This window comes from Dryobates pubescens, chromosome 2, assembly GCF_014839835.1.
Source record: "Dryobates pubescens isolate bDryPub1 chromosome 2, bDryPub1.pri, whole genome shotgun sequence".
Classification (NCBI taxonomy): Eukaryota; Metazoa; Chordata; class Aves; order Piciformes; family Picidae; genus Dryobates; species Dryobates pubescens.
The window spans coordinates 45,326,423-45,341,908 of NC_071613.1; the positions used below are offsets into that span (position 1 = coordinate 45,326,423).

Here is a 15,486-nt window from a genome sequence, read left to right on the forward strand (position 1 = left end):
GAACAGTGAACAATTGACAATTCGCTCCCTTCTGCTTCTGCTTAGTGGTCTAAGAATAAAAGATCACCATTGCCACAGACCTCCATGTGAATTCATCTTTGAAATAGTACACCCTTCATGCCCAAAATTGAATCAACATTGTCTCCTTTTTGTCTTGAGTTCACGAGGTGAAACCCATTCTCAACCTCAAGGATTAATGGATAATTTAAGCTGAGGATGCTAGAAAGTTATCAGCCCTAAGACAGAGTGCTGCCCAACATCAAAAAGAGAACAGAAATGGGAGATACTATTACAAACATACCCCTCCCCCTACAATGACTCTGATGCTGTGCAAGAGGAGCACAGGCAGGGGAGCTCACTGGCTCAGTGTGGGAATCACTGTGGGGCCCTCAGAGAGATTCCTGTGGTTCAGCCCAGACCTAGGGAGTTTCTCTGACATCCAGGAAGAATCAAAGATGGCCACAAGTGTGGTCCCACATGAGGAAAGGCAGCAACAGCACAGTAGCCCTATGCAGCCCCAAGCATTAGACAATGTGGCCTCCCAGCAAGATGCAATGAGACTGATACCCATGACCAGCCACAAACCAGAGTGATGGGAATCTGCACCTCTGGCTGAGAAAAGGGGACTAGAAAAAGGGAATTTGCTGAGCACTGGACACTGCTTGTGAAGGAGGGTTTGCAGGAGGTGACATGTGGAAGCTGAGCCAGCCCTTTCTGCCAGGAACTGCCTCAAGAAACTGAATAACAACTCCCTTTTCTACAGCAGCAAACCTGTTTCATCAGCAACATTCAGATGCAGAAGGCATGCAGTAAACCATACATCCAGTCCTGACTACCCTCAGGTATCTGCTTTAAAGGCTTTGAAGTAAAATTCCTTTAAATTTGAGAGTCTGACTGATGACAGCAGTCATACTGCTGGGGAAGAGTTAATTAAGAGACATCATGACTACCTGACCCTTAGAATTAAGCAAAAGAAATCCTGCAGCAACTCTTTGGCTTCGGGAAAGCCCTGGTAGTGTAAGCACCAGCTCAAACTTGTGTTTTTCTTGGGTAAAACATCCAATTTCATTTTTCTGTATGCTCATGAGAGCTGTCACAAAACTGTAAGCCTTAGAAACCCACACCAATCGCTTATAATGAATTGAGCTTTTATATTTGCTCCATAACTTTGCAATAAAGAGCTTTATTTTTCCCCCTGCAGAACCAGCAGCTGCCAAATTTTTGCACGAATTCTGAAGCCATATTAAAGGCTCCCCCCCCCACTATGCAAAGAATTTTGATAACAAGCATGCTTACGTGGCTCAGTCCAGCCATCCCCTTCTAATTTTTTAATTAAAAGGAAGAGATTGAAGAAAAGTGATGGCTCAGGGGAATGGAACAGGGATCTGGCTACAGTCCAAGGCCCGAGTCACACGTTTGTATCTCCATCTTCTGCCTTGGTCCCACGGCTCTTTTGCATACCAACAGAAAGCAGGTACATGTTTTTGTTTCCAATTCATAGAAGGAAGTGTCTCAGTTTAGAGTCAAGCACTGTCAGGGCAGGATCCAGAGTTATTTTAACTCCTTCCACCCAGTCATTAAATTTTTAAGCTGAGCAGGTTCCCTTTAAACACACACAGGGGTTAAAACCAGAACTGAAACATTTGTGGGTAGGCTGTGATTGAATTTGTGTAGCAGCAGCATACTCTCATGGAGGACACACAACTCAGCTAAGATGCACCAACAAAGTTCATGGGTTATGGAAGGGGCCAGCAGCCACCTGCCTTGGTGGGCTACAAGGTCACAAGCTGTACACTCTTAGCATGTCCCAGACACCCTTTCTCACTCCCCCCCTCCCCCCCAAGCATATGGCTGCCAGTCTTTAAGGACTCACCGGGACGAAGATTCAACACAACCTTCTGAGGCATGATCTGTGTGACATCCAGGTGGGTCTGGCCAGAGCCCTTGCTGCTCAGAGGGACATTTTTCACAACACTGATGCTGCTGCTGGGGTTTTCAATGGCCCCAGCACAACCATTCGCAATCAGGTTCTGCAGGAAGTCGCACCGCGATGTGATGGACTTTGTGCTGCCAAACTCCTGGGGGATGAAGAATGGACAAAAGGGAAAGGGAGGAAGAAACATCAATCTCACAGCAGGGGCTTTGTTTGATATGCTGGTATCTGTAGCAAATAGGAGATGACAAGGAGAAGCTGGTGTCATTTGTAGTGGCTGTACTCAAGAGGACTGATCCTTAAGCCTTTCAAAGGGGTCTACCAAAAAAAAATCAAAACAAAACAACAACAAACAAATTCTGCAAGGATTTGAAGATGGAATTTGCTCACAGATCACCACAATAGAACACTAAGCCTTGGTTTCTGCCCCAGCCACAGCAGCAGCTCTTGCTCCTGTCCCTGTCATGGGCCAATGTTTAGTTTGCTGCCTGGACAGAGAGTTGACAACTCTCTGAGGGGAGGAGGTGAGAAGTTGTTACTTTTTGCATGTGTACCAACTTGAATGAGCTTTGCAAAAGAGAAAAGAGAGGACAAGGAGGTGGCACTGAGGGAAGCAGGACAAACCCACTGACCCAGATGTGAAGCTGGAGACTGAGGCTGGATGGCTTCAGGAACCAGCATCCTCTTCCCTGAGCAAGACACCGCATGTTCCCATACAAGCACTATGTTTGCATGCTTTCTCAAACCTCTACACTGCAGATGCTGGCACAGCACCACCACATGAGGGAAAAAAAGTGACAGCAAGTGGTCCCTGAGGCAGAGAATAACCACAGTATCACAGTATCACCAAGGTTGGAAGAGACCTCGAGGATCATCGAGTCCAACCTGCCACCACAGACCTCATGACTAGAGGTCATGGGTTAGTTGTTTAGGTGGTGTTGGATTGGTTGATGGGTTGGACACGATGATCTTGAAGGTCTCTTCCAACCTGGTTTATTCTATGTATTCTATGTCTTGATGTGGGCAGGCTGTCCTGGGCAGCTTTGCTGGAGAATAAAGCAGATGGAAGAACCTTCATGGAAGGTGATCAATAGGCAGCCCAGGCAGCAAGGCACAGGCAAGTGGCTCACCCTCAGAGGATGGGCTGTCATGGCAGGGTGTCTGCCAGTGCCCAAGCCAGAGCTCCAGCCCTTGCTGTGAGCCCTGTGTGTGGTGCACAATGCAGCCTTGTGTGGGACAATGCTCAGGAACAGCCAGCTGCACAATGCAGCCTTTGCAAAGAGCCCATTTGGCAGAATGCTGGGGGTTGGGGGGGGGGGTGTTAATATTTTTTTTCTTTTTCCAAAAAAGCACCAAAGGGAGCAAATTGCATACCCAAAACTCGCTGGATTTTCAACAGTCGATTCCTACTCCTTTCTGCACTATAACAATAGAGAGAGCTGTCTTGTGCTCCAGGGCTGATGGACTAAAGTGACATGAAATAATGCAGAGAAGATGCTCGCAGCCATGACAGACCCTTCTTCAGCTGTGCAGCCAAAAAAGCAGTGTGGGGCTGAATAAGCTTCACTTTTTGCATGGCAGAGGATGGGGGAGATGTCAAGAAGGGAAAAGCCATCTGACAAGATCTGGCTTTTGCACCCTGTGGGGTGCTCTAGGGGTTCCCCAAGGACAGCCTGGGATGGGGGGCCCCAGGACACAGACAGAGGCTCTCTGCTGCATTTTCTCACTACGAGGTCCCAATGCTATTTGAAAAATGAGAGATTTGCATTCCAGCATCCAGCAGCTGGGGCCGGCCAAGGAGACGTCACGTCAGAGGGATACAAACACGAATTTCTTGGAACGAGCTGTGTAAACAGATGAACTTCCAGAAAGGAGGACTGGGACTATTTAAATCATCTCCAGGATGACAAAATGAAAATCAGAATCTCTCACAAACCCAAGAACAACGCCCAGCCTTTCAGACCAGCACATTTAGGGCAGCATTGGAGAAAAGTTTATCTCGGATGTGGTTTGACCTGGAGTCAGTGAAAAGCTGGTGGGCTGCAGGCACTCTTCCTGGGACAGTTCACCCAGCAGCAGGGCACCTGCAGTGAGATGCTCTCCTGCTCTCCTAGTACCAGGACTAATGCTCCAGGTCAGCACCCCTGCCAGCTCATTTCTGCTGCCACCTATTAGAAAGGGCACTCTGGCTGTGCAAAAAAATGATACAAATAGCACCAGGAGTGCCGCCCAGGACTTTTAGTTATTCCTTAGGAATTAACTCTGGAGAGAATAATAAAATAGGACAATATTTAGGGCTGTTCAAGCAACTGCAGCCTTTATCAGGCATTTCCAATCCTCCTTGAGGTCTGCTGCAAAGCCGCCTGATGTGAATGGAAAGACTCAACTTCAAAGGGCTTTGAATTAGAGTTTAATTTTCTGGCTGGGCCTGGGGTAGCAGAATGAGCCAGGAGAGGCAGGCAGCCCAGGGGGAGGAGAAGGATGCTTCCTCCCCCAGCTGCTACTCTTTAGCAGTTGAGCTCATAACACCATGAGAAATGGCTCTGGGTATGGGACTGTTTATACAAGTGTCCAAGAGGTGTACACAAGAGCAGCATCCACATGCTGAGGATGAGACAGCACTGGCACATGGGGTGAGGAGCAGATCCATGTGGGACCTACCGGGAGCTCTTTTGGGAAGGGCACCCACGCATGTGCAAACTTGTCCTTTTGCACTGTGGTGAGAAATGGTTACCACTGCAGAATGCTTTTCTGCAACCTCTGTGACAAAAGTTCTCCAAAGGAAGCTCAGGAGGTGGGGGAAGGCCACTAACACAACTCCTTCTGACAGGAGCTGCACAAAGCCCTCAGGTCAGCAGCACCTCTGCACTCCTCCAGTCCACAGGATCCCTTGCTCCACCCAAGTATTTGACCTGGAACTTGTTTATAAAATAGACCCAGAGGACTTGCTATGGGACAGCAATTGCTGAGCTGCAGCTCCAACCAAATGCAGCCTTTTTCTTGTTTGGTGAAACACCACGCTGCCCAGGGGGGAAGAAAATACACCCTGCTCAGGGGTGCAAACACTCCAGGGGAAAGGAGGTGTAGCTTAGCACCCAGGGGTGCAGAACCGACCCCTGCTTCTGCCTGGGTTTCTAACTCAGGCAGAATGACACCGAGCAGGGTCTGACAGTGGCCTCAGGAAAGCCCCAGCAATCACTGCAGCACCCTGCAAACAAACACGCCTCACACACACCCACAGGCCAAAAACTAAAGCCACAGCTGTGTCTACCAGGTGTCACCCAACTCAAGCACAAAGTTTTCTGCAACAAAGTAAACTGAGTTCCCTGGAAGCTAAACAAGAGGAGAAAAATAAACAAACCAACCAACAAACACAAACACACAAACCAAAACGAATAAAACCTCCAACCAAAACAAACAAACAAAAAACCCCAGCCAAAACAAGACCGGATTTGAGGAGCAGAGGACATCTCACAGGTCTAAATAATTCATGAGCAATGTTTCTGAAAGGCAGTCCCACACCAGTCCAGATGTGGCACACTGGTTCAAACTCCAGCTCCCCCTGGGCAGAGGGGCACCTCGCAGTTAGTTAAGCAATTCAGTGTACCCAAGTACTTGCTGGCCATCTACGTTCATGTCTGCTTCAGCCAGAAATGCAGCAGGTACCCCACAGCAAAGAGGAACTGCCCCAAGCATCACTTCATGCCACAAAGCAGCATGAGTTTGAGGAGATACCACCGAGTGCTTGTTCGTGAGGCCGGCTGCCCACAGCCCCTGGGCACCTGGCGGTGCAGCTGCTGTGCTAACAAGAGCAAAATGCTCGCTCACAAAAGCGAATGCACACAAGCAGACGGAGTGAAAGGAGACAGCAGTGTGACAATTACATGCTCATCAGCCTGACAGTTTTAAGACAAATTGCTTGGTTTATGCCATAAAGATGGAGAATAGCACTGACTGCATCTGACTCCTGACAAGACAGGTCCCTAATGTATTTTTTTTTACTATAACCAGTCCGTTGTGCATTAATTCAGCCTGAAATATCCCTGCTTTCTCCACTGAGAAAAGGGACATGTTCCCTCTATGAACATCCTTCATTCCTCATTCTCCAGACACACATTCCTGAGACAAGAGACGATGGGGTAAAAGCCACCTGCTAGAAACCAGTGTGCCACTGGGGGGATTTCAGTTCAATTAATCAAAAAGGAAACTTCAGTGTAATTAGCATAATTAATGTGCATCTCAATTCTGCATGCACACATACAAATGCATCCTCTTAGGTAATGCAGGATGAACATACAGCATACATAGACCTAGCAAACAAAAGAAGCCTCTGTACATTGGTAGACTGCTCCCTAAAACAGCAAGCAGAAGATAACAGCAACACAATGACATAATTTTCCTCCCCTCTTTTGGAAAGTATCCCCTCTGCAATTGCTCCAGGTAGGTTTGTCATGAACACAAACCCCACTTGTCTATCACACACCACCTGGCAGCGCACAGGACAGCACTAAAGCCACTTCCAGAACTCCCTGCTCTCCCCAGCAAGCTTTGCTGAACCTGGGCAACTGGATGTCACTACAAAAAAGTCAATGAGCACCCTCCTTTCCCACCCATGAAAACAAGGCTGCCACAGAGATTACAGCAACCCCATGGGCTAGTGTGCAGTTTCCAGCCAGAATCTTTCCCCAGCAGCATGTCAGACATTTCTAGCTTGCAGGAGAAGCCGAGGAATATCCTCAAAATTCCAGCATGGATGGCAAGGCTGCAGCCTCCATTAGCCAAGAGTCAAATATTCCCTCCAGACCGTCCTGTTTCAAGGCATACTCAGGTGACATTAAAGGCCTCACATTCGCTTCTTCTCTTCCAAGTGCCATATAAACAGGTTACTTCATTCAAGCCCTGTCTTCCATGAACCAAGATATTCAATGTCTGCTTCCAAATCTCCAGCAGTCCAAAGATGTGGTTAACTCACAGCCCCTGAGGGCTCTGAGGCTGCCAGATACCAGAAGCTGCCATCATCAACTCATCCATCACCACCTTCTGAGCTAGGAGGAGAGATGATGAATACCAACAGAAGGTCAATTCAACCAAGGGTACCTGATGCACCCCATAATAATATGCTAAGAGGTGGTGGTCATAAATCTATAACATCTTAACTACTCTGCTGTAAGCATCTATCTATATGCATGATCTTACCTTACCAATTCAAGCCGATGTAAATACAAGGAACCTTTTCCCACTTGGAAAATCATTGGGATAGCGCTCCTTGTATCCACAGAACTGCTTTTGAGCACTCCTACCTCCTAATCACAATCCACGAGTGCTTGAGACTTTCTGTTCCTCTGTGGCTACACAGAACCTGGATCCAAGAGTGCAAAGGATGGTGGAGGAGGATGCAATACTGCTGGAGGCTGCATAAGGCATGACTGCCTCTGGGAAACAGCATGTCTGTCCTGCTCAAACTGCTTTTCAACCACAGCTGAGGGGACCTTACAGAGTTAGCACAGCTGAGCACCCCAGGGGACAAAGAACAAACAGGCTTAATGGCACCACCAAGTGATGTTATTCCCCAAAGAGAGGAATATTATAGAGGAGAAGGTATATATACACAGAGAGTTATAATAACATGTGTAAATCAATTCCATCTATGTACATATTATAGATATCCCTATACTTTCTGTATGCATAATACATATCCATATATGATAATAGACATAAATACATAGAGAATTATATATATTTGTAGACTTTTATCATATATACTTCCTGACAAAAATTATTGATTGTTGCCTGCAGAGATCATAGAATCATGGAAACACAGAATCATTTAAGCTGGAAAAGACCTTTAAGATCATGGGGTCCACCTGTCAACTTAACACTGCCAAGACCACAACAGCTGTCCCAGTTTGCTCACGAACCTATTAAGCAAATGCAAAGGCAGCAGAAAAGACAAAATAATCAGCTGATTGTGTTTCTCCCACAACATAACTAGCATCTGTGGAAATGGTTCCAGTAGCTTAGCCCCAATGATTAAGCAGAATCAGAGCTATAGAATTTGACAGGCACATAGATTCCTGGGGCAACATACACAGTGAATGACAGCTGATGGAAGCAGGAAAACAGACTCAAGTTATCATATAGAATCAATGAATCATAGAATCAATGAGGTTGGAAAAGATCTCAAAGATCATCAAGTCCAACCTGTCACCCAAGACCTCATGACTACTAAACCATGGCACCAAGTGCCATGTCCATTCCCCTCTTGAACACCTCCAGGGACACCCACCACCTCCCTGGGCAGTACATTCCAAGGCTAACAACTCTCTCTGTGAAGAACTTTCTCCTCACCTCAAGCCTAAACTTCCCCTGGTGCCATTTGAGACTGTGTCCTCTTGTTCTTGTGCTGATTGCCTGGAAGAAGAGACCAACCCTCTCCTGGCTACAACCTCCCCCTTCAGGTTACGAAGCATACCTGACTAGGCTGTGGCAGGGGGAAGGGAAATAAGGTGGTGAAATGGTTATGCAAACAGTTTACAGAATCACAGAGTAAGTTGCAAAAGACCTTAAAGATCATCCAGTCCAACCACTATCTAATTCTGCCAAGCCTGGTGCTAAACCATGTCCCTTTGTACCACATCTATGCATCTTTTAAACACGCCCAGGGACGGTGGTTTATAGCATCACTTTAAATCTTTTGAAGTCGAAAACCTCCAGATAGCTTTCGCAATCCTCTTACCTCCCCTGATGATCTCAGCTAAAGACAAATAAGTGGAGTCTCAAACAGTAAATTTTAAACAATAAAATAAAATAAAACAGAATACACCATTAGAGTCAGAGCTTGCTAAGCTTTAGCATGCAGCATGTGAAGGGGACAGCAGCTCTTAAACACATAGCTCTTGGCACGAAACACCTTGAAATGTTATTTTTAAATAGCTGCTGCAGGCTAAAGGTCAGAAAGTATTACAGCACTTCCCTGTAAACAGACGTCTTCCTTCTTGCCCCCCCTCTCCTACCATTTAGGAAGTTGGTTGTGTTTGGGTTGGTTTTTTGGGGGGTCACTCTCCTGTTTGCAAGATAAGAGCCAGGCGGCCAGTCCCACAGTCCCGTGGGCTGCCATACCATTAGTGGTCAAAGCGACCACCAGATAAACATTTCCACTGGCAACATTTTGCACACACACAAAAAATATTGTCCTTTGATGCCAAGAAGGGAAAATTTAAAAAAAAAAAAAAAAAAGGAAAGAGAGAAAATAGGGTGGGGGGAGGGGGAAGTAACCTATTGGGTACCAACAGCTTAAAGGCCAGAGCTGCTGGATCCTGTCTCACCACCGCAGATTAGCTGGCGGGAAGAGGAGCTCTTACAGCTGTTTACAAGATGTCTCAAAAGCAGGATCTATTGCTTTACCCTTTCCTTTCTGCACAGCATTTGCCTTGCTGGAAAGGGAAAAAAAAAATAAAAAAGAAAGAAAGAAAAAGAACAAAAACTAAAACAAACAAAAAAAAAAAAAGAAGAAAAGAACACCACCAAAAAAAAAAAAAACCCAAACAGGAAAGTTGTTACACTGCCAGGCAGCATGGTGCTAGCAGTATTAGGAGGTTTTCCTGGGAGAGCTGCAGCTTGTCATTAGAAATGAAAATCCAGTACAACATACCTGGAGAGCCAGAGGCTGGGGTACCTCCTGAGAATAAGCAAAGCACAGGGCTCTGTCCTCCCGTGCCCAGTTCCATGCTCATCTTCATCTCTATCCTCCTCCCCAAAGGGCAACAACCACCCTGGAGGAAGGGCTGGCAGGAGGAAGGACGGGACAGCAGAGAGACAGGCAAGCAGGATCTGCATCCTCAGCTCAGCATCACCAGGTGGAGTTGGATGGTGAAGGGTGTGCTCAACCCCACAGCTTGCCCCCCTCAAAATGGGGCCAAGATGGCCATACCAGAAGAAAAAATGCTAACCAGGGAACAGGAGAGCATCACTGATGGCCATGGCTGTTGAGGGGTTCAAGATTATCCACTGCTCTGGGATTTTGCACAACCCAAATCTAGTTCTTGGCACAGCAGCAGTGCCTGCAAGTATGTAGGGTCTTTTCCTGCACCTGTAAGCATCCATATTCCTCCCTTAAATATTTAGGACAGACACTAACACAAAGCAGACAGCTGCCTATGCTGGCATTATCAGGTCTCTCACACACCTTGTTCTCAAGAAATTATAAGTTGACATGACAAGATTTATATTTGATAAGATATAGATCTAAATATATGCTAAGGTACAGATATCCAAACTTGCAAGCAGTCCCTAGGGAGCAGGGAAAGACATTTGCAATTTCTCACAAACCAAGGAGGCCAAATTAAATTACGAGTGAGCAGCTTCAGCACCAACACAAGGGTCCACTATCACGCTGAAGTGCACTGTTAAGCTCTGTCATTCATTACCATGGCGTGGTGCAGACACCAGAAGCATGGGTCACTCCCCAAAATGACACAATAGACTCAGAGAGAATTATCTTTGTTACAGACAAAGAGCCTGCGCCATGCTGGGCCATGTGACAAGGAACACGTAGCAGGGCACCAGCCAGGGGCCAAGGGGTTTTTAGGGAGACAGCTTTTCAATTAAGGCTCCCTGCACCACAGAGCCCACACAAGGACCCAGCATCCACCAAAAACAAGAAGGTAATTGAAGGGAGAGAAGGACTGAAGGAACAGTGCTGCTCTGTTAAAGATGCACGGGGGCCAGCAGGGTCAGAGATCTATTTCCTCTGGTGTCAAAGAGCTGAGGAGTCACCCAGTGCCCTTACCCACCCCTCTGGCACAGGACAGTGTCAGAAACAGTCAAAGTAAGGGAAGAGCTCCCTTCCTGTGTTAAAAAAAGCATGCAAGACAAGCGAGGTGTGCCCACCTACCTCCTTGGAGCACCAGGCACACTTGGGGTGGATGAGGAGACACTCTTCACAGGACGTGGCACTTCCACTGGTGCACAGATTGAGACCTTCAGCAAGAGAGAATGAGAGAAAGCAGGAGGGGATGAATGATTACTTCCCTCCAAAGAGTGTTCAGGAGTTCTTTGATATATTGTTAATACCAAACATACTGTAAGTTCAAACAAGAGCAAGGAATCTTCCACAACCTTAAAAGGCAGGAGAAAACATAAATCTCTATTCACCTAGAAGGGGGTCTTGTTTTTTTTCTTTCCCCAAGAAAAATGAAAAGGACAAAAATCTTGTGTTGTGGGACTGAGAATCTCTAAAATATGGCTCTACTGATTTTTCTTCCCACTTTTGGGGGGTTCCTGGTTAATCAAAGAGTTCAGCTATCCATTGTCCCAGTGAAATACTTCCATCACTGCAGACAGAAGGCAATTGCTGTTTGACATGCCTGAAATATGGAGGTGGCTATTCAAAACCACTCCAAGATGCCAACTTTAAAAGTCACACTAGGCACATCTTCTCAATTTTTCCAGCTGAATATATATGAGAGCCACTTCTTCCCCAGAATGTTCAATTAAAACAGCCTTGGGAGATACTGGTCTCTCCTCCACACAGGTGATTTCTATAGGGAACTTAGGTTACAGTAAAATAGTTTCAATTCATTACAAGAGTCATTTCCATGGGAAATCCAGGTTGAACTTGGCAGGGTGTTTGCACTGGGGCACATCCAAGGCTGGCCAGGGTGACAGACCCCACACTGCAGCCAAGGGCTTTCCCTGCCCACAATACTACAGGGGCTCTGTGCCTATCAGGGCAGTGGTGATGCTTTCCACTCCTGGATTGCTGGTGGCCAGCAGCACAAGCAGTACTGAATGAGTTTTACTTGCAAAATCCACAATTTGGACTTTGGACTTCAAAAATTGAAAGTGGAACCACACAAGTTAAATTGAAGCAAACATCAATGGTGCTGGCTTTGAAGGCAGCAGCTTGTTTAAAGCATGCCTGTAGCTATGAATGTGCCCTTCGATACCACTGATGCCCCTGCTCTCCCGGGTGCAGCTATTAACTTCTACTGTCAATAACTGATTAAACAAATCTTCAATCCAGGACTCAGCACAAAGGCTGCAAACGCCAAATGAAATGCCTCAGGCTCAGACTCTGAGTCTGCTATTTTTTCCAACCCAAATGTCAATAAAAGCACTGTCAGGCCTCTATTTTCAGCCAGTTGCATCTGCAGATACCATTCCACCACGCTGCTGCTGGGCATAACCTGCAGATTGCACAGACTTGCTTGCTGAAGTGCCCCATGGAGTTTTCTCCTGTCCCAAGAACTTTCTGCCACAAGAGCTTTGGAAAAGGGATTTTTGCCATATCCCATGAGATTATAGCATTGAGAAATGAAAAGCGGTGGCTGCCTGAGTTGCTCCCATACGAGGGCAAACTGTGAGTGCAGGAAGCAGTGAATCAAGCTGGACAGATGGATGAAAACTTAGCATGCCCTGGGCTAAAAGGAAAAAAAGAGGATAAGTAGGTCCTGACAGTAATTCTCAGTCATTGCTGAGGCATGACCGTGTCAGAGCCCTGCACTGACGGGTCTCTGCTGCCCGCAAGGTGGTTAACTCTAACCCGGGAGTGCAAAGTCCTGGACTTTCTCTATGGCTCTCATTCAGACATGCTGCTTGGGCTCATTCATACTGAACAAGAGCCTTCTTAGGTTGGGTTTTGTTTCTTTTTTTTTCTTTTTCTTTTTTTTCACATTGCTGGCTGTTACCACATACCCAGGCATTTCACTCCTTGTTCACATTGAGAAGCTGTATTCCAGCTCCTGGATGCTGCAAGAGCTCAAGAGTAACTGGGTAATGCAAAGCAAAATGTAACTCACTTGCCTGAATCATAATTCACAGAGAGATTAACACTTGCATTTCCAACCCTACAACATAGCCCCAAGCCTCTCCTCCAGAGCACTGCTCCCAGAGCAGTGCATGAGGACACAGCAAAAAGTACCAGGGTTTATAAAGCAAACACTTGCATTTGCACCCTGCTGCCCAGGCCTGGATCTCTCAAGGCTTCACTTGCCTGTCTGATATTTACCTCCACTCCTGACTGCTGGATTTTTGAGAGTTTACTTAGTTTACTTAGTAAAGGTAATATCTGAATGTGAAAACCAAGGTCTTTCCTTTCAGTGGGTGCCATGACCAAAGCAGCTCATGCTCCTGCAGCCAGCTGTGGAGCCCAGTGGCAGCTTTGAAGTTTCCAAATATGCTTTTCTTTCCACTCTGGAGCAACATCAAACCATTCCCAGCATTGTTGTGAAAACGAAGCTTTGTGAAGTGCTCTGATATTGGACTGAAATGTGAGCTTTTTGAGCTGAAGTAAAAACATGCAGGATTTTTCAGATGCAAGTACTTGATTCAGTGCACTCCTTCTGGAATTGGGCAAAGGAAGGACCTGAGCATGCTCATGCTAGACCAGATCCCTCCACATGCCAGGTTGAGTCACCCACTAAGACTGGAAGAAGCTCTGCCTGCTTCTTGATTCTCATACATTTAATGTAACTACTCCTGAACCACTTCAAGTAAACTTCTTATAATGGGGAAAATTCCATCTAGGATTTAGTTGAGATTAGTCTGGAGGAAAATCATCTACCCCCCTCAGACTGCTGAGCTCCACACCCCACATACAGTCCTTTACCCTGATGCTGCTCAGTCCCAAGTCATGTACCCTATTTCATTTTGCAGAGCAGTGTTCAGCAGGCACAAAGAGCATCTCCAAACAACATCCTTACCTTGGGCTGAGCCACACTAAAGCCCAAAGCAGCAAAGGAGGAGAGTGCATCCCACTAGACAGCTGATATTTTAATACATCAAACTACTGATGGAGAGCAAGATAGGAAGCTCTCATGAAAGGTACTCAACAAATTTACTCATAAAGATTCTCCAGGCAATCAGACCTCATTTTAAACCAGTTCTGCAAGAAATCCTAGTTTGGGCAGCTCCTCAAACTGAAATGAATGTACTGGCTTGCTTGGGGAAAAAAAGTAAGTGATGTCCTTTATCCCTTATACAGTTCAGTGTGAGGAATAACCATTTTATTTGTGCTTGCAACAAGCATTCTAACAGCCTTGCCTGCGAGATGGTCTCCTGCACAACTGAATCTTCAGTTGTAAGGATCAGACCCCACAGCATAATTAAATAAATAGAAGATATTAAAACCTCTTCTGAGTTTTGCAGTCTCATGCCACAGCTCTCTGCAAGATGAGCCTCTTCTTAGCATAACTCGTTAAAACATTAAGCATTGAGATTAAGCACCGGGATGGTGGACTCAGACATCTCACAGGCTCCCTTCATATGAAAAAAAAAAAAGTTTCTCTGAGTGCTCAGAGAGGAGAGAAACCTCGTTTCCACCACAACTAGAGGAGAGCCACAAATTGCACTGTGATCTCTGAGTATGTGCAGGAGCCATGTGAGCATTCCCAAAGAGAGCATGGACTGCGACGAGGATGCAACACTCACGTCAGGGAAAGACATGAGGTGGGAGTGCAGAAACAATATAAGGTGAAAACATTGAGATGGGTCCCCGGCAGAGCCAGGGCTTGTGGCTTTCTGCTGCGGTTCCTCATCCAATCACTCGATCGATGCTCAAACATTCCAGCGAAGTGCCTTTCCCCGAAGTAGTTAGAGCCGGTTGCATTAAAGCATATATATAGGGAGAGGCGTACTCATAGCTGTTCCCTGCTTTTATCGCCGAGGTGCAAAGCTCCGGTGCGCAAAGCCCTAGTACCGGCGCAAAGCCCTAGTACCGCCTGCGCTCCCGGGGCAGCGGTGGACAGGGAGCGGCGTCCGCCGGCACCGGGGCTTGAGAGGGAACGGGGGCACACGCCAAACGCAGCAGAGAAAGCAGCGGGGAGACTGGAGCAGTCGGGAAGAGGTGGAGGGAGAGGAGGAAGAAATGCAGATCGTAACCAAAGTGCAGCGAAGAGGGCTGGGGGATAATCCCCCTTCCCAGGCGGCGTTTGCAGGGCCCGGAGCGGCGGGGAGCGGAGCGGCCCTTACCTCTGCCAGGCTGCAGTGGGGCGGCCAGGACGAGGAGGCGGAGGAGGAGGAGTGGGGGGGGCCGGCGGGCGGCGGCGGGGGCCGGCAGCCCCCCTCGGCGGGGCATGGTGCGGGCGGCCGGGGCGGCCGGGGCAGCCCTTCCCGGCCGGGCCCTCCCCGCCGCCTTTTGTGCAGCCGCGGCGGCGGCGGGAGGAGGAGGCGGGGGCGGCGCCGCGGAGCTGCCCCGGGGGCGGCGGGACGGAGACGCTCCGCGCTCGGCGGTGGGACGGGGCGGGACGGGACGGGCTGGCGTGCTTGTGTGCCGCTGTGGTGTCCGTGTGTCTGTGTGCCTGTCTGCGTGTCCGTCCCGCTCCCGAGAGTGCGCTGCCGCCGCCCCGTCGCGCAGGGAGGGGTAGCGCCGTCCCCCGCGGGCGCGGAGCGGGCACGGCCTGGCCCACGCACACGTGTGGTGCACGGGGACACGAACACGCAGATAGCTCCACGCACGCCCGCGCTCATGCACACGCACACCTCCCCCCACGCGTGTACGTGCATGCCTGCGCGTGCATGCCCACGCCACATCCATCGTCACAGAATCACGAAAG

General features: G+C 47.9%; 1 protein-coding gene across 1 annotated transcript in view; it reads right to left on the reverse strand.

The window, feature by feature from the left end:
- The window catches only part of ITGB5 (integrin subunit beta 5), a 64,566-nt gene extending 49,393 nt beyond the window's left edge, over positions 1-15,173 (reverse strand). Inside the window, exons 1-3 of the mRNA XM_009904393.2 lie at positions 14,903-15,173; positions 10,827-10,912; positions 1,874-2,078 (exon numbers count right to left, since the gene is read on the reverse strand). Of these exons, the coding sequence (XP_009902695.2) occupies positions 1,874-2,078; positions 10,827-10,912; positions 14,903-15,008 (397 nt within the window). The 5' untranslated portion in view covers positions 15,009-15,173. The remainder of the gene's footprint in view (positions 1-1,873; positions 2,079-10,826; positions 10,913-14,902) is intronic.
- Positions 15,174-15,486: the final 313 nt, after the last annotated feature.